At 43.4% G+C, this 23755-nt stretch overlaps 1 protein-coding gene across 1 annotated transcript; it reads right to left on the reverse strand.

Moving 5' to 3' along the window:
* Positions 1-1360: 1360 nt before the first annotated feature.
* On the reverse strand, positions 1361-22960 carry LOC118992723 (ubiquitin carboxyl-terminal hydrolase 7). Its single transcript, XM_037054685.1, has 25 exons — positions 22810-22960; positions 21675-21729; positions 20626-20706; positions 20436-20526; positions 18218-18300; positions 16069-16178; positions 14354-14510; positions 13181-13325; positions 12734-12864; positions 11774-11908; positions 11232-11333; positions 10964-11069; positions 9580-9672; positions 9428-9495; positions 9004-9104; positions 7948-8101; positions 7276-7343; positions 6679-6787; positions 6508-6585; positions 5337-5437; positions 4380-4479; positions 3651-3770; positions 3395-3466; positions 3167-3257; positions 1361-2711 (listed from the first exon to the last, which is right to left on the reverse strand). Exons 1-25 carry the CDS (start codon positions 22929-22931, stop codon positions 2605-2607), a joined length of 2580 nt encoding a protein of 859 aa, XP_036910580.1. The 5' UTR covers positions 22932-22960; the 3' UTR covers positions 1361-2604.
* Between the last annotated feature and the right edge of the window lie 795 nt (positions 22961-23755).

The raw sequence follows: 23755 nt of genomic DNA on the forward strand, positions 1-23755 counted from the left end.
CTGCTGCTGCTGCTTGTCCCTTGAGCTTCATCATACACCAAAAGCCCCACCTCCCAGGGTGGTACATGGAGATGCTGGCATTTAAAACACATGAACATGGTGATGCTCGCAAATGACCCTGGAGACATGTGCCTCACTTCTTGCTAGATGTGGTGGTCCCCAGCACAGCTGACTTAAAGCTCTTGGAGAAAGGCCAGCGATTCATTTCATAAGTGGTCCCCTGCTGCACTAGCAGGGACCTTGGGAAGGTGCTCTGGGAAAGGCTGTTGAACAGATGACAATGGCCAAGCCCTGTTCCCTACCTAGTATGCGCTCTCAGTTTTAGATAGGTGATCGTGTCTGCCAACACACTGCTTTGATGTACAGCTGGGGTGGCCCCCTCTCCTTCCTGCTGGCTGCACCATGGTTGCCGGGGACCCATCCTTCCAGGAGTCACATCACCAACACCAGACATCAACATCCTAGAGGGAGAGGATGCAACATTCTCGGGGATTCAGACCTAGCTGTTTGAAAGGCAGTGTGTCTCCATCCCTGTCCCCCCAAATCAGTTTTGTGAACTCAGACCCTTAAAACCATAACTGGGACGTGGATGGAAAGAAAAAGGCAACAGGCTGCAAAAAATCTTGTATGAAGCCATTCAGTAACTTCAGGGAGAAGTCTGCCTCAGTTACCCAAGATGATAACCTACCTTTGGCCAAAACCTAAAACATACAAAAATAAGCATGTTCACTGAAAGCCAGAGGAGCGGTGCCATCCATGCACTGGCCAAGGGCAGCTCCAGGAATATGAAAGCACACCCGTCACAGCGGGAACTGGAAGGTGCCACACGCCGGGAACAGACCAGTCCAGAGACCACAAACAGTGCACGAGGCCACTGGGAAGAGCCATGCGGAGGGCCACGGCTACTCCAATGCCAACGCCCCCTCACTGCACCTTGCACCATTCCAATAATATTTCCAGTCGTCTTATTTGCACATGGTTCCCGCCTGGAAACCTTTTATTTCTTAAGCTTAAATGAGACTAGTCAGAGGCGACCAAAAAGGGGAAAACCAAGAAGCCAGAACTATACATCAGCAATAATGAAATTGGGGGAAGGGCGGGAAATATCTCAGTAAACTCTTGTTTTAAATGAAAAGGTTCCCCAAGCCTCTTTCTGGGAAAGGCAGAAATCTTCCTCAACTTCCACGTCACTCACTGAATTGTAATTTTTTATAGAAAATTTTATTCAACATACAACATTTTCCAGCAAAAAGGCAATATACAGGAAGAGTTGGTGTCCACTGCTGCTACAGAAACAAACAAAAATACTGGGGAAAGACAAAAACTAGGTGTGATTTGCTGATTCTATTTTACTGCACTCAAAACTGGACACGCGGCTGGCATTAGCTCCAAAAGAAAAGGTCGGGACTGAAATGAAACTACACACGATGAATATCAACATCAGTGAGAGTCACTTGTAGATTCACCCAACAAAAAGTCACCTCCTCCAAGCGGCAAATTGTACATGTTCATTCATTAAATATACAATTTCATTTTTATTTTTTTATTTTTAACTTTTTTACAAAGTCAACAGCTTACTAACCACGAGTGAGCATGCCCTCTTTGCTAAAAGGCTTTTTGTTCCATCTGTTCCATTTTAAGACAAGTTCTATTTGTAATTTTTCACCTGCTTGTGTGAACTCTTGAGACCATGAAGTTTGCTGACAGGCAGCACAGTACACCTTAATCCTATTTAACAGTGCTTTCCACTTAGTAAAAAGCCCCCAGAATGCCTGTCAGACTGTATTCAGTGCATCCGCATTGCAAACGGGTTGCAGAACAGTAGTGGCTGAAGGAAATGAGAAGGGTTTACTCTAAGGACCCAGGCAGCTGGAGAGAGAACTGAGGAAGGGGCGACAGGACACGCAGTGAAGGAAAGAGTGCCATTTATTAGCTTGTGAGTTTCTCTGTTTTGCCTTTACAGACGCACCAAAGGGCACTGAAGGTGTAACTGAAGGAAAGAACGTTGGACGCGCCTAAATGTAAGAATGACTAGTTGTGGACAGGGTGGTGGCCTGGACCCCCAGGAAGCAGCCAGGCAGCTTATGCCAACTAGACAGAAATCAGAGACCTTTTGCTAGTGACACATGTCCCACTAACCCAGCGGTCCCCAACCTTTTTGGCAACAGGGACCTGATTTTCCATGGACGAGAAAGCGGTGGCGGATGGACCACGAAGGAGAACAGGATGCGGAGCGTAGGTGATCTTCCCTTGCCACCTGGTTCCTAACAAGCCAAGGACTGTGTTACCATTCCTGGACAAGGGGTTTGGGACCCCTGCAATAACCTCTTCTCCCCATTACGCTGACAGTTACCTTGCATTGTGGTTACCATAAAATAACTCTCATTGGCATCCAAGCTTTATAAAAACACCTTCATTTTGCTCAAAAAGGGCAGTCAATAGATACAGAGAAGCCAAACTGAACAGCCTCAACAAAATAAAATTAACACCAGCAGCAAATCCTCTTGCTGAAGACTTCGGCCAGAGAGCACATGTACCAGAGTTCTCGCTGTTAAAAGGGGGCACACACCCACACGCGGTCCTTGCACACACGGGGTGAGGAAGTCAGTTATGGATTTTAATGGCCTTTTCAAGGTAGGTGTAGCGACTTCTCTTTGGGGCTTTGTTGAAGTGGTCGAGCCCTAGCCACGGCCGAGGGTGAGACATGTTACCTGGTGGGGAAAGAGGGGCAATAAGACCACAGAGCAAGTGCCAGGACCCCCAAGCCAGGAGTGGCCAACAACATGAGCAGAACCGATGCCCTGGTTTGGGGTCACCATGAGGTGGAAGCTCTGAGTTGCACGTGCACAGGAAGCCAAGGACACCCACACTCTGACCGAACGTCTCAGTGGCTTCCATGTGCAGCATCGTCAGAGCCTGCCAGTCTCATAGGGCCACTGACACCTTGGCCTCAGGTCTCATTCCTTTCAGCCACTGAGCAATGCTCTAATCCTTAGGAGGATTCAGGGGTTACTGCTGTTCCTCCTCTTACAGATGAGGTAAGGAAGCCCAGGCCGCCCCGCTGTGGAAATGGAAGAGGCGGCACTAGGCCCAGGCCTGCAGCCTCTTACCACTTGCTGCTTAGATCCAACCCCACTAGGAAGGAAAACTGGGGGAGGGTTCTTACCAGGCTGAGATTCAAAGTCTTTCAAGTTCACTTCATACTCATCTTCATTTATATACTGGTGCCGGCCCATCATCACAATGGCAAATTTAAACTAAAAGACAAACAAAAACTCATCCATCAGTTCTGGATGTCAGCAAAACTCACTTCTGGCAAAGTCTAGGGCGCCCTTCTAGTCCAGATTCCAGAGTGCTGCCCACTGAACGACCCCAGGGTCCAGGAAGTGCATACCTTTTCAAACTCCTTCTCCTGGATGTCTAGCAGACTCTGAATGCGCTTCATGACTTCTCTGAAATGCTCGCCCTACAAACGGGAGAGGACAGGAGTGCTCCCGCATCTGTGCCACTTTGTGGCAGACGCTCATGGCCCATGGGGACGCCATCAAAACCCACTTTCTGCCCACAAGGCTGGAAAGCAGCTGTAGCAACACTAATCCAAAAAGGGTGTGAGCCTTCAAGTTCTGGGTGCCTTTCAACGCGTTACTCACCTGGTGTATCCTCAGCAAAAATGGGATGCCAAACGTCCCAAACACTTCTTTGTGGAAATGTGCCACTGTGATCAGCATCTCATTTTCCTTATCAATGTCTACCTGGTCCAAAGGTATTTCCTGGGGACATATTTTGAACACAGGTCAGTAAAGCACTCAATGCAGACAAAAGGCCATGTTTTATTTCTGACTGGTCCTCCAATGATGAAATTAAGTTGCATCTTGGCCAAAATGCCATGTTTGTCTCCTGTTAAAATGGTAAGAGGTCAGAGCCAGAATACAGCTAAGTTTTAAGACAGCAGGTAATGCATTCTTCCAGTTACGGTGGAAATTCCAGCCACTCCAGAAACCACTGACACCCAGTTCCGGAAGAGAGCTACCCAGTGGCCAATACTTACAACTACTTTCTAACTACATATAGCCCCTGATTCTGTTTATAGGAGGTGCCTAGTGCAGTCACATTCTGTGAAACCAGAACGGTGGGCTGGGAAGAAAAAATGTTAATGGGTGTGGAGTGTTCGGTGGAAAAGATGAAGACTATGGCAGTGGATGGAGGTGACGAGTGCTCAACAGTGTGAATATACGTTATGTCACCGAACCGAATACTTAAAGGATGAATTTCATGCCATGTATAGTCAGTCTCAGTAAGAGAACTGAACAAGTGAGTGACAGCTGCCCTAACCACCAAGGGAGCAGAACTCTCCCTAGTGCCAAGAAGGGGATGGTTACCTCTATTCGAAATGTTCTACTTGTCGCAGGTGATAAACATTCTAATAGTTCATCTTCTTGGTGCACACCAATAATTTTGTAGCTTACGATTTCTAGCAGCCTGTACAAAACAGATAAGTGGTGAAAGATAAGTTCATGTAAAAAAAAAAAAGACTGACAAAATACTTTTTTTTATCAAAGCTATCATGAGATGCTTGTCTTCTTTCTTTTTAAAAGATTTGACACATTGAAAGCAGGCATCCAGGGGAGCAGACCCAACACTGGTCAGGCGGACCCTACAAGCACACGACTCAGTGGAGTGAAGGGGACCCCCCGCTCCCATCCAGACGTGCAAGACTCAGTGAAGCCGGGTCTCCTGGAACTGTGTGGATCTTCTCTCCAGGAATCCCATACTACCCAGGGCTTCTGTTATTTTTCTCACCTACACTTACAGAGAATAAAAATCTCTTTCTCGTAATGGTATCAGAGAGAAAACGTTCTGGGACCAAGGGCCATGAGGGCTCTTCTGTCCTACACCCGACTACAGTGACATGCTAAGAAGAGCATCCACCTCTCTGAAATGAAAACTGTGGCTCATCTGCTCCTCCTTCCCACAGCCTGAGTGTTGGCCACACGCATCCATAGTGGCCCAATTTCTCAACTACCATCACAGCATTTTCCAGTTTCAGTTATCACTCTACTCGAACCACAGCCCTCCTCTGCTTGTCTTTCCACCTGAATGACACATTTTTACTATAGGCAGTTAATATCAAGAGACTAGGAAGAAAGGAGGAAAGAAAGAAGAAAGGAGGAAAGCTGTGAAATACTTAAAAACTGCTGCAAAAGACAGGCTAAGGGGTGAGTCTGGCAACAATGCACAAGGGTTCTGGCAGTGTGCACGTTCCCCTAGGACAACTGCAGAGGTGGGGCTGCTACTACCGCTCCTCCCGCCCGCCCTAGGCTCCAGGAAATACTTGCCTAAGTTTCCCTGATGTCTTCTCCCCAAGCTCTACAGCCTTTTTACATTCTTCTAACAGGTCCCGGACACACCCGTGCTTGTCTGGATATAGTGTTATTTCCTAAGAAATGACAAGGTGGAAAAAATTGCTTTAAAGAAAACAAAACAGGCCTGCTATAACAAACCAATTTTGCTCAAAAACAGAAAAAAAGAGCAATAGGAATCCTCAGCTGTCTCTAGCTCCCCAGCACTTCCTCATTTACATTCCCAGCAGGACTACCCAATGTATACTTCACCCAGACATCTGCCCAAACCTGGGACCCACGAAGTACTGAGGGGACATTAAGAAATGGCACTTTCTGTACACCTGAACCCTATATAATTTTATAACCAATATCACCCAATACATTCAATAAAAAATGAAACAAAACAAAACAGAGAAATGCCACCTCACTTTAATACAAAAAGTTTCCATTTCCAGGACAACTTCTCAGGAAATGATGCCCATGAAAGACCATCTATAAGCCTTTCCAGTTCCCAATACAGTGACGAGGCCAATTAACCTGGACCATGACCACAGGTGGGCTTTTTAATGTCAGCCTCAACTCCACACAGGATTGAATGTCTGTGGTGAATGGCTGAAATAATCTCTGAAAACAGGCAGGGCAAGAAAGGTAAAGAGACTCGGGATCCAAGCAGAACAGACTTTCTAGAACCACCAGCTAACATGTGGCTGGGCATGTCCTTTCTTCTGTGCCCACTAAGCACGAAGGGCTGCAGCGGCCTGTGCTGCTAACGTCTGAGCTAAGTGCCCAGCACAGCCAGTGTCCTCGCCACTTGGAAGCCAGTCAGCTGCTGCACTCACTGAGGCCTGAAATGGTTTGAGAAAATACTGCCCTGGGCCAAGCAGCAGTGCAATGACCTGAGATGTGCAAACCAGCAAGAAGGAGTTCCTGGAGGATTCGGGCAGAGGATATTGTTATTCAGTCCCCGGGGTTCAGAGCTGGTAGCAGGAGGGGACTGTATCTCACAGCCACACCCACCCGGGTTCTCAAACCCTGGCCTCAGATGCTCTAACATGTTGTCACTCACTGTGCTTTCATTTGTCATTTTAGTTTTCAAGGTCCGAGCAGGCAGATACCATAGACAAGCTCCAATGAAATAGAAATTCATGCCAGTAAAAAAACTTACCTCTTCCCTAAATTGGCTGTTTAACCATATACACTTAAAACTTCGCCTGTTTTCAAAGTCTGTGATTTTCACCTTAAGCTATTAAAAAAAGAGAGGCTTATTTTAGATACGCTTCCACCAAAACCCAAGGCTTCTCTTTATTACCCACAGTTACATTATTTGGACTCATACCTGCTGATAGTAAAGTTTCTTAGGTTGTCTAGGCTTGAAGAATTGTAGAAGATCTCTTAAAGTACCTTCATAATTATGTCTAAGAGGATTACCTGGGCCATCCCTATAACTACACAAGAAAAGAGCATATAAGTGACTTGTTTATTTGCCTAAAACAAATATCTTTGAATGAGCAGAGAAGCAAATCACTGGCCTTGCATCTAGACTTGAAATTGGGACCTGGCACAGGGTTCCACTCTAGTGCTCCTATTTCCCAAGTCCTTAGTCCCTCTGGCTGGCCCACCTGAACGTTCTCTGCAATGGTCACACAACACAGAGAATTCTGTCTGGACTAACGACCCCAGCTGGACACACTGTGGGGGATGTATTTATTGATGACATAACTAAAGTGTGACTTTAGGTGAGGCTGCCAATTACTTTGACATCTTGGAGTAGTGTGGTCAAGGTATGACTGGTGACAATTCTACATCTGAAACTAAGAAATCGCATGTCAGGTGATGTGTCCAGCTACTCATTAAAGTTAGTTCCAAGATGTCGGGATAAACTATGGAAAGCATGTGGTAAAAACCAAACACTGAGGGTCTCTGTAAGGCTTACCCTTGAGACTTGAAAAACTGGAGCAACATCGGGTCCGTGTTGAGCCTCTGTGCAACTGTCTTTGCAACCTGAGAGAAGGGAATGGACCAGAAATCAGAAAAGTTCACATCTGGGGGAATAAACTGAAATGTGCTTATATGCTTCATCAGTAATTAGCCACCTCAGGCTATTAAAGGAATGTAATATGAGCAGCCTGAATTTAAATGCCCTAGAAATTTACTATCTAACAGGAATAAAGCCTACAACCTCGGGAACAGCCTATCTGATGAAGATAACTTTTAAAGGGACTTTTTCACTTTAATGGTGACGTCTATGGATACTTAAATTTTCTGATTAATTTTTTAGTGCTTTACACTTGGCATGTTCTAACTGAAGTAAAGGAGCTGTTACCACTGTGGCCGTTGAAACCCACTTGTGCCAACATAGAGAAGCTTTGAAAGGACGAAAGTGCAGGTGCACATGGCAGTGGGTGTGGGAGGGGAGGCAGAGAAGAGAACGGCTTTGGCCCCACCGTGATCTTAGCACCAACCCACCTCAGTCAGCAATTTCCTCAGAAATGGCACTAACCCCTTCTCCTGAACCCAAACCATCAGTCTCATCAGCAAGCATTTTTAACAAGAACTTGGTCTTTCTGGTATGGAATCAGAAAGGAGAAGAGCATTTATCAAATACCTGAAAATAATTCATTCTATTTGACAACGTGACCACAAATCCAGGATCATTAGGGATTGTCTTATCACAGAAAATGACATCAACACGGTGGTAGAGATCTCTGAAATACTCTTTTGCGGTGGGTAATTCACTGTTATCATTTTCAGGGTCATCCCTGGGGGGAGAGAAACAATTTGTAGATGGAATCAAACCCCAGGCCAGGGTCTTCATCTCTCAAGCAACACTGACACCAACAGCTATGGATATAAGCTCAGGGTCACATTTTAGGAGGCTCGGGGTCCTCCCAGCCATCTTGGTAAGACAGGGACAATGAAGGAAGGCAGTCACTTACAAAAGGTGTGCTGTGAGCCATACACAGTACTGCTTCCCATCCTGGATGTGAACACAAAAACCAATGCCCTCTCCTCTACACACAGGCAGAAGGACTCAGGTGAAGGGTGAGCCCACACAGCGGGCAAGTGCCAGAGCCAGTAGCTAATCCAGGAGTTGGCAGGTGGCACGTTCAGGCCCAGGCAGCAGGATCCAGTAGTCACTAAGCCCCAAATACTGACTGCTTGGCCCTTACAATAAAAGCGTGCCAGGCCCTGCTCTGGGCCACTGCATTCCTCAGCCTGCCCACAACCTGTGCCAGGACCACCCTGCTCAGATACTTGAAGAGCAAGGAATAGGCCACCCCAGGCTGCCTTTAGACTAACACCACAGACCTGCTGGTTTTACAAGCAAATTTAAATCAATTACCTAAGTAGGAGCATTCTAAGAAATGTTCTACGTTTGAGGGAAGGAATGCCATCCTGCCATTTCATAAAGACTTTTGCCGCCCTGATAACAATCATCCTCCTCACTATAGACATTTTTAGGACACTAAGCAGCAAATGATGAAAATGCTCACCACCTCTAATTCCAAAACCCAGAGACTGCCAACATCTGTCAGCACTGTAAGAAACTTCAAACAAACTGTGTCTCTGGGTCTGGACACGATTTTGTTTCCTGCTACATGACTCAAGATGAAAACCTAATATTAGTATAAGGTGATAAAATCCTTCAAAAAGTACGTACCTCTGAAATACTATGATATCACCATCCATTAGTTCATCAAGGGCTTTATCAAGAGACACATCATAGTCCTGAATTCTCTCCGTTAAATTCGGTTTAACTTCCTAAAGACATGAAATAGTTACAAGGGAACATTTGTATATTTAATATGGCCGTATTCTGTATTTTCTCTACATTCCATTCTATCAGCCCTATATTTTAACAAGTTAAAATGCTAATGGCAAACATTAATATCCACAAAGATGGAACCATCACTGATGGATCCTCAATTGGTAAAATCACAAATCTACAAATGTGACACTCAACTCAAGATCACCTTGGCTATAGACATCACACATAACAAATTCAGGACTAGCATCACAGGCAATGAAATCCCTCCCTAAACCACTAACAATAGGCTGATTATGGAAAGATAAACCATCCAAACCTCATAGAGGATAAGGCTAGTATCTTGGGCAAATCCTGCTCTGTCACACATAACTGGGAGCAAGTCACCTAGAAGAAAGGAAAAGAATCCAAAGCTGTAACACACCAAGGCTTTAACAGAATCAACTCAGAAGGTGAGTGCAGTAAACTTACGGATTTTACAGGATATCGGTGTGTAGATGTGCCCACAGTAATTCAAGCTCCGTGTTTTGGGATCATACATTTTCAAAAATAACATCACATCGTCTACAAGGTTCAAAAACAGGTTTTGTTAGGGTCTTAGCACTCAGTACACTGTTAAAACATCAGTAATAGAGGACTTAGTAAAGCCACTGAAATGTCAGCTTACTGCACCCAGAATTACTGCATCAAACGAGGCCTGTGACTGCAGCACCACCCCAAACATCAAAGCCCTGGGGCAGACTCCATGTGACACAGTGAGGGTGAGATGAGAGGCAGTGAATTTAGAAGTCCTAGGTATACGGCCTGATACTAACTATATGGCAAGGTGTTGTCATGGCAATATATGTCAATGGTTGTTAATTCTTTGCTAAAGAAGTGACCATGTATAAAGCAATAAAAATAGTATAAACTTTGACCCATCTTCATTTCTTTTTTTGTTTTGCTTTGGTGAGATTTTACTTTGGTTTCTTTTGGTTATAGTGGAAGTGAAGGAGAAAGGGAGAAAGAAGAATTTGCTTCCTCATACACCTCCCACACAGGCATACGCTCTGAACAGGAATCAAACCAGAAATAACTCAGTTTATATTCTGAAAGTCAACCACTGCGCGGCCAGCCTGGGCTCACCCTTTTACACATCCCGTGTGGCTACTTTCATGCCACAGTGCGGCAGAAACCACATGGCCCACACTGAATGATATGCACATGCCTATTAACAAATCAGGGATTAGGGAAACCCTCTCAAGGTGTTGAAAATGTGTACGTAATTTTGAGTCCCCCAAAATGTAATGTTTGACTGTTGATCAGAAACTTGATGAATAATGTAACTGATTCCAATATATATTGTCTACATTATATATATATATATATATATCTAATACTACATTTTTCCAGTAAAGCCAGATGAACGATTATTTAGGAAATCATAAGGAAAAAAATACAATACTAATTTTTAAAAATCCAGGTATAAGGAAGTCCCCGCAGTTCAAGTCCATGTTACTGAAGAGTTAGTGCATTTATATGGCCCTGGACAAAAAATTTTTGCAACCCTTGCTCTACGTAATCAGTTCGATATATAACAGACCAATATGATCAGAAAACCATGAGAGACAAGATGAAAGATGAAACATGATGGCTCAATGAGGCTACCTTCTCCTCTTTTCCCAGGATATGCAAACCCATGGTCAGTCCTACTTCATCAGGAAGCCTAGACCATGACAGGAGTTTAATGAGCAATTTTGGAAACAAGGAGATTGCTTTGCAAGGGAATAATGTTCAACCTTGAGTGACGAGAACGATGGCCCAGGAATCCACCTTTACTGCTCTGAAGGTGGTCGGGTGTTTGGTGGGCACTTACGATCTTTATCAAACTTGGGTAATGTTGCTCCAGTAGCAGCCAGTTCCGGATCAACTGTTTCCAGGAATATTGTCCAAGGGTTTTCATTATCACTGAGTTCAATCATCTAATTCCAAAAGAGATGACAATTTTAGAAAATTTGCGTGGTGAAGTAACGAGTAAAAATCTACACTCTTACACTGAAGAAAACCTAACTGGACAAAAAGGGAAACAGACTGCCACGTCAACAGCAGACTATACTGCATGTGCCACTGTCAATGACACTTACTGTTTTATTGCCATCTGCCTCATTATCTAACATTGCTGGTCGTTTGGTTCCATTGCTCCTGGCTTGCATTGGCCATAATCGAATCTGATCTTGTGGAAATCCCTGGGGGGAGGGGGGAGTTTAAATTTCATTAAAACGAAATCAGTTATTTAAATCCTGTTTTGTAGTAGTCATCCTGTAATTACACCAAAAAATATTATTACACTTATGACTGCTGATTAGTCAACAGTGAAGTGACTTCAGAACCTGAAGAATCAAGTGCCCATTTCATTAAAAAAAAAAATAACAAAAGTGGAGGGAGTAGCGGTTACTAAAGAGAAGACTCACACTGAACTTCCTTCACTGCATATTCAGTTGAAGGGTCAGGGCACAGGAAAAACACAGGCACGACTGAGAAAGAAATGAGTTCCAAACACTGACCTTACTTTCAGGCAGTTACTAAACACAACACCTACCCCAAAAGGTTCTGTCTTGTCCAGTTATCAAGAACAACGGAGGAAATTGGAAATCAAAAGCAACCATCAGCAACCATCAGCACTCACCATGGTCTGGGAGAGGTTCTGGACAAATTCAGCAAGTGAAGAATTTTTCAATACTTTGAACACAGTGTACTTCACTTTTTCTTCATCGTACATATCATTCCCTTGGTGGCCACAAAACTGGTCCTCTGTGACTATCTGAAAACATGCACAAATGCAGAACTGACATACAAAATAAAATAAGACAGCAATCATCAAGAGAAAGTTAAAATAGTAAAATGCTAAAAACAACTAGTCTTGCTTTCAGGAAACTTCTTCACAAGACCCAAGGAGAAAAGTTTCAAAACAACTAACAACGAACTAAATCAAGGTATGTATTAAAGAATACAAAAACCTTCACATTCGTGCAGCCATTCTCAACCCATCTATAAGTGTGAGCTAGAAATCCACCTGTATGCTGATCACCAAATATTATAAAGATAGGATGCACAAGGTACCTTTTCCCTGGTAACTAACTTGTTAAAACGATGCTTCTTTGTCTCCTAATATCTCAACAGAGTCATGAACCAAGACCATCTGGAAATTCACCACCCTGTTGGAGTTCCCCTGCCTTCTGCATCCCAGGGGTCAGGCTTTTCCACAGCCTGGTGTGCCACCTCCGCACACCCCATCGGGACTGTGCTCCACCTCTGGATGCTAACTCTTCCTTCTCATGCACCCTTTCACTGAGGCCTTCACCCCTCTAAACCCCTCTGTACTTTTTGTAAATACCCTCCTGTGGTGGCCTGAGTATTTCCCGCATCTTAGTCCTTACCCTGAATATACCACTTGGCGTACATTCCAAGTGGTCAGGAAACTGGCCTGTGCAGTCACTCAGTTAAAAATGCTCAAGGGGCTGCCCAGAGCAATCCCTGATCCCTCAGCAATAAGGCTATGTTCATCCTAGCACCTGAAGCAGTGTAGCTCATAACAGGGGTCCCTGGAGCCCCAACCACCACAGGGTCACAGGAGACTGATGCTAACCTGCACTTGCATGTACAGATGCGCTTCTTGCCGCTCCTTCCGCTTCTGGGCCTCGATCCTTTTCTCTTCTTGTAATCGTTCCACCAGCTGCTGAGGAATATCATGGTCGGTGACAGCTTGTAACACCTCACCTGCAGGACAAATGCACCTTCATTCACTTCTGTCAGGTTCTACTTTCCCCACCTTAAAAAGTTCCAATTTTACATCCTCATTACTATAGCAGTCTAGTAAAGTGAAATTACTTGGTGCCATGAGCCCACATCTCAGCCCACAAGCCCAACCCATCCTGCTTCTACATGATGTAACTAAGGCAATGTAAATAGAAAATGTATTGGATAGGAGACACACCTTAGGTCCACTGTAATGTGGCATAATGACACCACAGTGATTCATGGTACAACTACAGAGCTCACAACAGTGTGGAGCACAACAGACACCCCTACTCACTCAGCTTGGATTCCCTGATATAAACCAACATGTACGCGTTCGTGCAGTGTCGGACAGAGAGGTCGTCATCGTGGCCCCCGTAATTGTGCTCGATTGCTTCCTCTTTTGTACACCTGGACACCACATCGTCGTCAAATTTACACCACTGGACAGGAGGCAACAAGGCATCAGTGAGAGAGAGTGCTTGGAAAAGCACACAAACTCTCAGGCAGAGTTTTCCTAGAACAGATCGTCTAGTGCGGTCATGAACCAGACTCTGCCTCAGGCATCCCTCTGAGAAAACTCAACAGGCCCTCTGCCATCCTCCATCCCTGTTCTGGGGAATTGCTCATGTTCAACCACTGGCCATTTCTATAGTCTACTCAGCCTGTTTGATACTTAAATTCAATCTACTGATACTACAACCTTCCACCGAATCAAGAAAGCAATACAGAATGCACCTAACTCAGCTAGAAAAGTTCAAATGTTTCTGGTGCAATTAATACAATTAAATGGGACAATTTGTCCCATCTTATGACATATTATCACAGCAAGTAGGGGCCTGACTAAAAAGAGGAGTCAGAACTCATATGTAGTTATTCTTTAATCTCTTCCCTATGGATTGAGTCATTTTGGAACTCAACCTCACAGTAAAAGTTTCATGCAAGTCTGCTGCTCCAGGGGTTCTCTTAGCATGAGCTAGGCAGGCTCCATCTTTGCTGTGTTCCTCAATGGCCCTATGCTCCTGGACGCAGGCCCAGAGAACCTCATCTGCCCCCTTGGTGAATACTGTGATGAGACTCAAATGAACCAGGAAGAGATGGAGCATTACCATGTGGACAATGGGGCATGTGAATACCATGCAACTGATGCTGCCTCCCCTGACCCAGATTATTACTCTGCTATTTGTAAGTGGAAAATAAGTGCCTCATATTAGATGTGAAGGGATTCTCTGGGGTCCAACATTCCATACCAACAGAGAGATACATAAAGTATAATCACTAAATTATCATTCACCTTTAAAGTATCAACAATTAATACACATGAGAACATACAGATAAATCAGAAGCTAGCAAGTAACCCTTCGCTAACTAGGCCTTTACCTAGATACAGGAAAATGCTGAGGCTGAGCATCTGTGTAAATCCCCTAGTTGAGAGCATCACATCCTACTCCGCCCCCTACCCAGCACTTACTTTGCCATCCCCTTTGGGGTTTAGATAAACCACATAATGTCCACCATGATTATCTCCACTGTGAACAAGGACGGCATGAAGAATATAATTTGCAGGGTCCTTAGGATCTGTTTTTTGCAAAAATTCATCAAGCGGTAACTGTTCGGGAAACTCAAACCTATTGAAAGAAACATGTGTAAAGAAATCCAGGTTCCATTTACACATAAAATATTTCATCTTTAGGTTTTATTTGTTCCTAGACCTTCTAATTTACTGCTTCATCCTTATTTGGAAAGGGAAGAATGCATCTGACTTGGGAGGACAGATGAACTATGTCTGAGGCAGCTCCTACTGGTTAGAGGAAATTATGTTTATATACCAATGCAAAATTTGAAGCTAGATAGGAGAAAAATGCTGATAAAGCACTGAGATACTGAATAGAATTTTAAATTCAAGGCTACGACACAACAATCTGGAGAGAAATGTGCACTGTCACTTTTCTGGGATGTAAATAATTCCAAGTGGGTGTTAATGAATGATTCTGATAGTGCACAACTGAGACCACTAAGGATGTCCTGCATGTTTGAGAAACGTGGAAAAATCAAATTGGAGAAGGAACACATGTAAAAAACAACTCCTACCCTGTGACTTCTATAGATTTCCTGGGCTGCATTATTTTTAAATGACTGGCTCCACACACATTCTCATTACATGGTAATGGGGAGCACTGTCACAGGAAACCAGGGAGGAAGATGGACAGGTGAGCACCAAGGTGGGGCATGCACACTGACCCAGAAGGGGCAGCACCTGAGCAAGCCAGCCCACTATGGGAATTCAGGCCCAGTGGCACCAAATGTTCTGAACTCCCAAAGGATGACAGAAATTTGGACTTTTGTGTGAAAAGATAGATATTTGAAATGTTGGAAACTAGTTCCAACAAAAATAGAAGAAGACCAAGGTAAGGACCCAACAAAGCACACCAGCAGGGCGGACTCAGCCTGCAGGCTGTGTCTGTGACGTCTAGTGGACATGATTTCTTAGCGAGTCCACAGTAAAGGGCAACAATGGATAACCAAAGACCCAGCTGGCGGCAAGTAACTGGGTTGGGTTACATTTCCCTCTCATGTCTCAAGGGTGACTCTCCAACCTCTATCCTCTATAAAGTTGGTGCTCAAATGAATCAGAATAAAAATTCTATATTCTAAACCAGAGAAAGTAGTGTATACTATCATCCTTGTATTTAGTACTTTAAGAATCTAGAAGACACATGAAACGGGGCACGTGCATGCCTACTTCAGCCTTCCTGAAAGCTGTACTATATTCTATAACTCAACACCAACTGAGATGTTACAAAATGCGGGACAATCCTGTTGAAACAAGTACGATAACATCAATGTCCAATTGTGAAGTGACATCTACACTCCAGTGACAGCAGGGTCGTTGGAGCAGAAATCACCCTCTTCTCACAGACTTCAGTGGCCACAGTGCAGAGGGGCTGGAGTTCCCTGCGAGAAAGATGCAAAAGGAGCAGCCCCAGAATTGAAGAAAAATTGTCCCTGTCCAATTACAGTTCTTAGACACCACGATAGAAGGAAAACCTAAATAAAAAAGAGATGAGAACAAAGATATGTGTGTTTGTGTGTGTGTTTATAAAAGCTAAACAAAGCACTGAGATTAACCCACTAAATATTCACCTGGTGATTAAATCTCAACTTCCACACCCCACTCTAGATTACCTATCATTGATCTTGATATTTTGGTCCGTTTGAGGGTCATACATAAATCTCATCAGCTGCAGATGTAACACTGGTGGCAATGTTAGGAATTTCACACCTTTCTCTGCTTCCTGCACATTGAAAAATAAATGCAAATTTAGTTCACCACTACTTCTTTCTTGAAGCAATGAAAACAACAGCATTTCTGTAAGACCAGAACATGTTGGGGATTTCTGGTGGGAAGAGGCAATGTTTAGGTATTGTCTAAGATGCCTCTGAAACATTGTTGACACCGGTACTTACTGCTCCTAGAATAATGCTGCAACAGCTTGTGAGAGATTTCCCCTTTGGATTTTGTTGTATCTTGGTATCTCCCCATAGGGGAATAGTTAAGTAAATGAAAGCCTGGTCAATTTCTGACGTATTATATAGTCATTAAACATGGAAGAATATGAGGAACATGAGGAATATAGTGGGGAAAAAAACACTACATGGAAAAACAGAAGACTGGTTTACAGGATGTGAGCTTGGGTGTGTTGTGGAGCACCTTGACAAAATAAGTACAGGTGAACAGTCATGACCAGGACGGTAAGTAGCCAGCTTCCTTTCCCTGCACCTTCATGTCTACTTAAGAACACACATTGTGGAGCACACACTCAGTGCTTACTGTTCAAACTTCTACAGAATGCCCTGAGGGAGTATCAGCAAGACCCTTTTACAGCCAACACGGCCTTTCCCTACTTACTGTCAGCCTCTGGGCTGCAGGACACCTCCAGCTTCCAAACTCGGCTTCTCTGGAGCAAACTGTCACTCTACAGCTCTGACACCTGTCTCCTTCTCTGCTCCACCTCACCCTACTCTTTTTCCCTCACTACAATAAGCCTCTGCCAACCTCAGCCACCACCAGACCATCAGTAACCCTGATCAGGCGTATTTCCAAGCTAGGCCTTCCCTCTGCACTATAAACCTTTAGTCAATGACCTGCACTATAAACCTTTAGAGAATGTCCAACCGGTGGCTATGACAAAGCAAACCTACTTGGCAATGTTCTACGACACACACTGGCACACTTAAGAGAACAGGGTATCTGGAAGGAAAAACACAAATCCCAGGAACCTACTACCACACAAGGGAATGGCATGGTTTCAATGCAACCTGAAAGAATAATATAGGAATTCTCTTTCTCCACACTTGTCCACTGATTCTAAAATATATATTCCTTGTCCAGACCCCAAATATCCAGCGTGGATAAAGACAATTCTTCTGAGTTAACAGAAGTGTCTCCTAGCACATCCAGGTGCATGTTTGCCACGTGACTTCCTGATATGCAACTTGGTGCCCTAAGTGGCCTCACCAGCAGAACCAGACCAGAACTGTGGCCCACAGCAAAATGGTACTGTGAGTTATAAATGAGCAGGCTTGGAAAACACAGCATGATCTGAAAAACTGAATCGGTTGAACCTATGAGTCAAGGTTATGAGGCTCCAACAGACCCTGGAGGGCCAGCCCAGTGATGGGGCTGCTGATCTACCCACCAGCCTGACCAACAGCCAGGAACTGGCCACAGCCCATGTCCCTCTACCTGAGGCTCACTGCTAGGCCAGAAGCCTGGAGTTCCTCAAGGGCAATGTGGAAAACAAGTGGATACCAAGTGTCATGGAATGAATAATAGAAAATGCACTCCTCATTCTAGAAGTCACATTTCTCAGAAAACTGTTAACTCCATCACACAAAAGAGCAAAACAACACCAGCCAGTACCAGACTCCACATGACCCACAAATTCTACTTATGAGTAGAGGAAACTGAGAGAACCCCAGGCACTGAAACCAGTAAGGAGAGAAAGAGAATCACGGATGAAATGGAAAAAAGTCTTCAAACACAGGGACTGAGCTTCAATGTGCTAGGTGACAGCCCTACCTCTGATGAACAAGCTCTACGTCCATTTCCTGCTAACACCTTCCTTAGCCCCTTCCCATTCTATCATACCAGCAACACACTTAGCGTTCGCTAAACTAAAATGCCCACACTAAGAAATAAAGTCCTTTTGAGCTCTAGATACCAGCACACTAGGGAACGATATGAGGAAATTATTAGTTCACAAGTAAGCAAAAAAATTCAGGTGGAAGTGAAAAGCTACACCAAGACACTGGCACATAATTCCCAGATTACCTGCAAGCCATGCTCCCCGGCGTCATATTTGTTGTCACCGTCTAGTTGTTCTACTGCCACATAATCCACAAATGATTCAAATACTTTAAAGAGAGAAAGACAAAAGTCAGCTGAAGTTATCAGTAAAGCTGCGATTATAATAAAGCCAACTCAAGTACATTTAGGAAAGCCAGGGAAGGGATGTTAGTAACTGGCCTTGAGCGGTAACTCTCAGCCTCCAACACAGACCAGTTAAATGTGCCCTTTACACCTTCACCAATCCAACCAAGGTGAAAACCCTAAGGAGACTGATATGGTTTCCTGAAGGTCTTACAAATAGTAACAGGCAGTAAATAAATAGAAAAGATTAAAAAATAACAAGTAAGAGTATCTTACGATTTCAGGGCAGGGGTTCTTAGGACACAAAAAGCAAAGACGGATACACTGGGGAATACTACAATTATCAGAGTCTGTGAAACAAATGCCAACATTAGAAGAGTGAAGAGGTAAGCACAGGATGATCTCAGTCTGGGGGGATGATCTCAGTAACTTCACCCAGAACTAGCGTCTAGAGTGCAGAAAGAACTCCTGCCCTAGTGGTGACAGAAGGACAGGAACTGGCCTATTCTCCTGCACTGAACAAGTGAAACACTGCACTCTACGGAAAACAACAGCGTTCATGCTCTGGACCACAGGCAGTGAAGTGGTGGTCCCAGAGGCAGCCTGTCAAGTTTCTCGGCTACTGTGTACTTTCCAGGCCACAGCACAGCAAAGAGAAACCCAAACAGGACCATCCCAGAGTGTCCCAGAGACAACGAGGGGCCCAAGGCAGCTCCCATCTGTAGGACAGAGTGCCCAAGAACAGAAAGTTGCACAGGAAGAGAGTTCCAGCAACTTGCAGAGGGTTCTCCTGGAGCCTTCTGTGACTGCTAATCATGACATTCAGCACAGTGAGGAAATCAACTGGGGCTGGAGAAAGAAGCACCACAAGGATCTGGGAACAGCCCCTGGCACTCCACCAGCCTGGGACTAATGGGTGTTCCCTCCCGCCACAGTGGAAAAGCCTCCTAAGTCAGGCACATCAGGCTCAAAACTCAGAAAGCCGTGGCCTCAGTTGTGGGCACAAATTAGCTCTCAACTAAAAACTGTTGTACTCCCACAAACTGTCATAAAATCCCACACAAAGCTTACAAAGCGAGCCTTGAAAAATACAGATCATTGCCAAGTAACTTAGCTGTGCCCCAGAACAAAGGTTAAGAATATTCTACACCCAACAAGAACACAATCACAATGGCTGGCATCCAATAACATATTACCAGATACACAAAGTAGCTGGAAAATACAGCCCATGGTAAAGACAAAGGTGACTCAACAGAAGCAGACCCAGAAGTCACCGAGGTGTCAGAGTTTGTACACAAGGACACTAAGTTATTATTAACTGTATTGCATTATGGTCAGGCAGTACCCAAACTGCCAGTAAGCACATGAAAAGGTGACCACCTCATGATCAGGGAAGTATAAGTTAAAACCAACATAGCACCATATTCCCACCAAAACGTCTAGTCTGGTAACTGACAGCTCTCACACACTGCTGGGCAGGAGGGCTGTGTCAAGCTGATAAGGTTCACACTGTGGGAAACTTGCTGGTTTTATCTACTAAATTGAACATGTGTGTCCCCTGTAAGCCAGCCATCCCACTCACTGTAAATGCAAATATATGTGCACCAGAAAGAGAAAAAAACAAGGTAGATAAGGGGCTCGTGCCTACAGCCTCACACTATAAACAGTCCACACAGCTCTCAAGAAAAGTTGGTCCCAAAATTCTTGCAATATGCTCCCAAAGTGAAATACTATCATCATTAAAAATGACCAAATTATTGTTACTCGAAACATAGATGAAATTCCACAGACACAATGCTGAGCAAAGTAAATGAGAAAGACACTACATCCTACGTAAGTATTTTCCACATGTAAATATAAGCTATAACAGGACATTAGAAACCCAAACAGTGGTCTCCTCTGAGGAGGAGGTAGCGACTGGGAAGGACTGAGGCAGGGCTGCATTTGCCAGCAAAGTTCTGTCTCTTGACCTGGCTCTCCACTCTGTGAGCTGTGTACTCATCATTTGGCGGTTTTTTCTCTATGCTCAAGTTTAATCAGAATCACTTGCATGAGTACAGCATTAAATCACTACAAAATGATCAGACAGTCAGCAGGCAACTGTTTGCACAGAACTTACTGTTTTTCTTTCCTTTTATGCTCAGCTGGATATCATAATAATCTTCTCTTCTATCAGATCGGTAGTCCACCTCTTTACACTGGATATAAGACTGCAAATGAGGGAAAGATGGCACAAGTATTATTAATCAGCAGAATGTACACATTTCAAAATCTTTGAAAATTATCTTTTTAAAGTGATAATCACATACCACCATTTTGCCGCGGAATAATTTAGGTATGGTGCCTTCTACACATGTGCCTTTCATCTTATTTTCCACGTTATCAAGCAACTGGAAGAGAAAGTTTGGGCTTTAAGAGAATGTTATGCTTAATCAACATCCAGTAATTTGCAATGTGACTAGGAAACTGCAATGGTCCAAGACATTCTAAGACTATAAATAGTATGACCTTTGGCATGCAATTATCAAAAACATATAAAATCTTCTTCCTTTGGTTGGATGGTTACAAAAATATCTACATGCAACAGTTGAGATTAACCCTCTAAACAGCCTCCGGAATAAATTAGTAATCTGTAGTGCCTTTAGAAGCATTTTTTATATTCATTTTACCTCTGTGGAAAAGCATGTAAATTGAGCACTAAACTTAACTCGTATTGGTCCACACCAAGAGATTAATGAGGTTGAGCCTGTCAACAGGATTGACTGGTTTGTCCATGGATATTTAATGAACTGGATTCAATCCAGCTAGTGCTGCAAAAAAGAAAACACACCTTGCCCAGCCAATCACCTTGAATAGCCATTTCATGTTGTGTGTGTGTTTGTGCATCTTTCATCACAACTGAAAGAATGGGAATTTGCTAGTGACTAAAGCTGGTTTTGGGGAGAATCACTCACACAGAGGTCTGCCTCAACCAGAACTTCTGTGCAAAGAAGGGGTCTGGATGCTGCAGGGTAGTAACAGAAGTCATTCTTGGAAACTGAAGCAGGGGGGTCAGAACAGCTACTCCAGCCCATAACAACTCAAGTAGATATTCCAATTAACACATTATCCTACTAAAATGCTTAAATTTAGGTTTCCCCTCAGACTTCCCTCTCAAATAATTTTTTTCTCTCTTTCTGGCTTTTAAACTATATAAATGCTTTTTTTCCTTCTAGCCTAATTTTGGGCCAGAAAAAATGTGGGCTTATCTAAAGTATGGTGATGTGAGTATATGCCTGAGGTATTACTTGATAAAAGCTTCTGACAGTGCTTCAAAATATTAAATGTCAGTAGTATGTAATTATAGCTGAAAACTTACCACTCGGCATAGCTCTTGAACATCATGTTGCATGAAGCTATCTAAAGTTTCCCACCTTGGAAAGATAAAATGAACATTTTATATATCAAAACATCCAAATTTTCAATAAATGTACTCTAACTGGTAGCATAGATCCAAAAACTACACTCCATAATCAGCCAATATTCTTAAATTGCTTTTCCTAGAAGATTATTTGGGGGATTATGATTCCAAGATTAACTGAGTTTTATCAGGACACTCAAATAGTAACAATGTTATCCTGTTCTAAACAACTTACTACAAGGGGCAGGTGTTTTTGCAAGTCAATATATGAACATTGAGCAAATCAAACTAGAATTTATTCTTTTTAAATTGTGTATTTATTCCTAAATATTTAAACTTCAGTAACCTTCAAAATAGTCTCATTTGATTCAATACACCTGTCAAGACATTGTTTCCACTGCTCTAAACAGTTTTTGAGTATGTCAGTTCTGATGCCTTTTAGGGCTTCTTCCATTTTGTTTTTTCACCTCTTCTGCATGATTAAAACATTTCTCTTCGTGGAGTTTTTTAATCCATGGAAATGAAAAAAGAAGCTTGGGGCAAGATCAGGTGCATAGGGAGGTTATAGCGAGGGGATCATGCTGTTTTTGGTCAAAAAATGCCACACAGTCAGCATGGTATCTGCAGGTACACTCATAAATCCTCCATCATCAAACAGGCAAGTGTGTTGACAGTCTTCAACAAACATTTCCTAAAGGTGAATATAACCTCTCGCAACAAGCCCAGCTGGTACATGGATACAGATGGGTTCCTAGAATACTCACCTACTGGGGGCAACCTGTACTATGCTGGGACCAGTCTCCAGCAGATAATTCTGATGTTTTGGGGGGGTCCTCCCTCATATATTTGTTACAAACTTTATATGGTGTTCACCTTAAAAGGTAAAACTTGAGAGGTAAAGCTTTAAAGTAGTATTTATTTCTCAAAAAAAAAAATTCTTAAAGCAGGCTGTTCTTTCCAAAATCGTCAAATAAAATACAATGATAAGTACACTCTGACACAATTAAATGCCTACACAGTGACTACAATTCTTCTGTCACCTCATTCATCCTTAAAGGAGCAGCATAGGGAAAGGTAGCTTTCCAATACATACCCAAATGATTTTGTTAGCTTTTTTGTCCCTACGGGCTTATCGCTGTGCTGCAGTTCATAGAACACTCTCTGCAACGCTAAAGGGACACTTTTGGATGAGTCATCACCCTCTGTTGGCATCATGTAAACGGCCTAAAAGGATTAAGAAATAAAAATGAAATTTGACATGAAAGTATCATTTCTAATATCACAACGGTAATCGTACTTTAATTAACACTTTTAATTATCCCCTACATAGGTCAGAAAGTTTTCTTTTTTACATTTGAAATCATAAAAGTCTTTAGAATCAGTCTAGAAAATACAAGGCAGAAAAATAATAATATAATAACTTTTCCTCTTTTACCTATAGCTCACCAACCAAAGACAACCAGTTTCACTTCAGACTTCTCAGAGCAACATTTTAAAACAAAATTACTTATAAACAGAAGACTTAATGGAACAAATGCTACTGACATTACACACACTCAGCTATCCCCAGGATATGTCCTCCCACAGTAACTCACCAGAAGAACAGTGAACACATGAAAAGAAAGGAGCAGACCAGCCAGTGCTGCCCCACAACCAGGAGTCCGTGTTGCCTGCACTGCTCCATGCTGCTCACGTGACTTCCCTAAAGTACACATGGCTGGCTCGCCTGCATTACATTCTAGGGAAGTCTATTCTGGTTTAAATAGTCTTACAAAAATAAATTTTTTCACCCTGGCTGGTGTGGCTCAGTGGATTGAGTGCCAGCCTGTACATCAAAAGGTCGCTGGTTGCATTCCCAGTCATGGCACCTTCCTGGGTTGTGGGCCTGGTCCCCAGTAGGGGTGCTCTACAGGCAACCACGCATTGATGTTTCTCTCCCTCTCTCCCTCCCCTCCCCTCTGTATAAAAATAAACATTTTTTAAAAATTGATAAATTTGTCTATAATATGTGAAAACTACATTTTGCAGCTAGTTTTCCA

This window comes from Sturnira hondurensis, unplaced genomic scaffold, assembly GCF_014824575.4.
Source record: "Sturnira hondurensis isolate 20B ecotype Veracruz unplaced genomic scaffold, ASM1482457v3 Scaffold0008281, whole genome shotgun sequence".
NCBI classification, from domain to species: Eukaryota; Metazoa; Chordata; class Mammalia; order Chiroptera; family Phyllostomidae; genus Sturnira; species Sturnira hondurensis.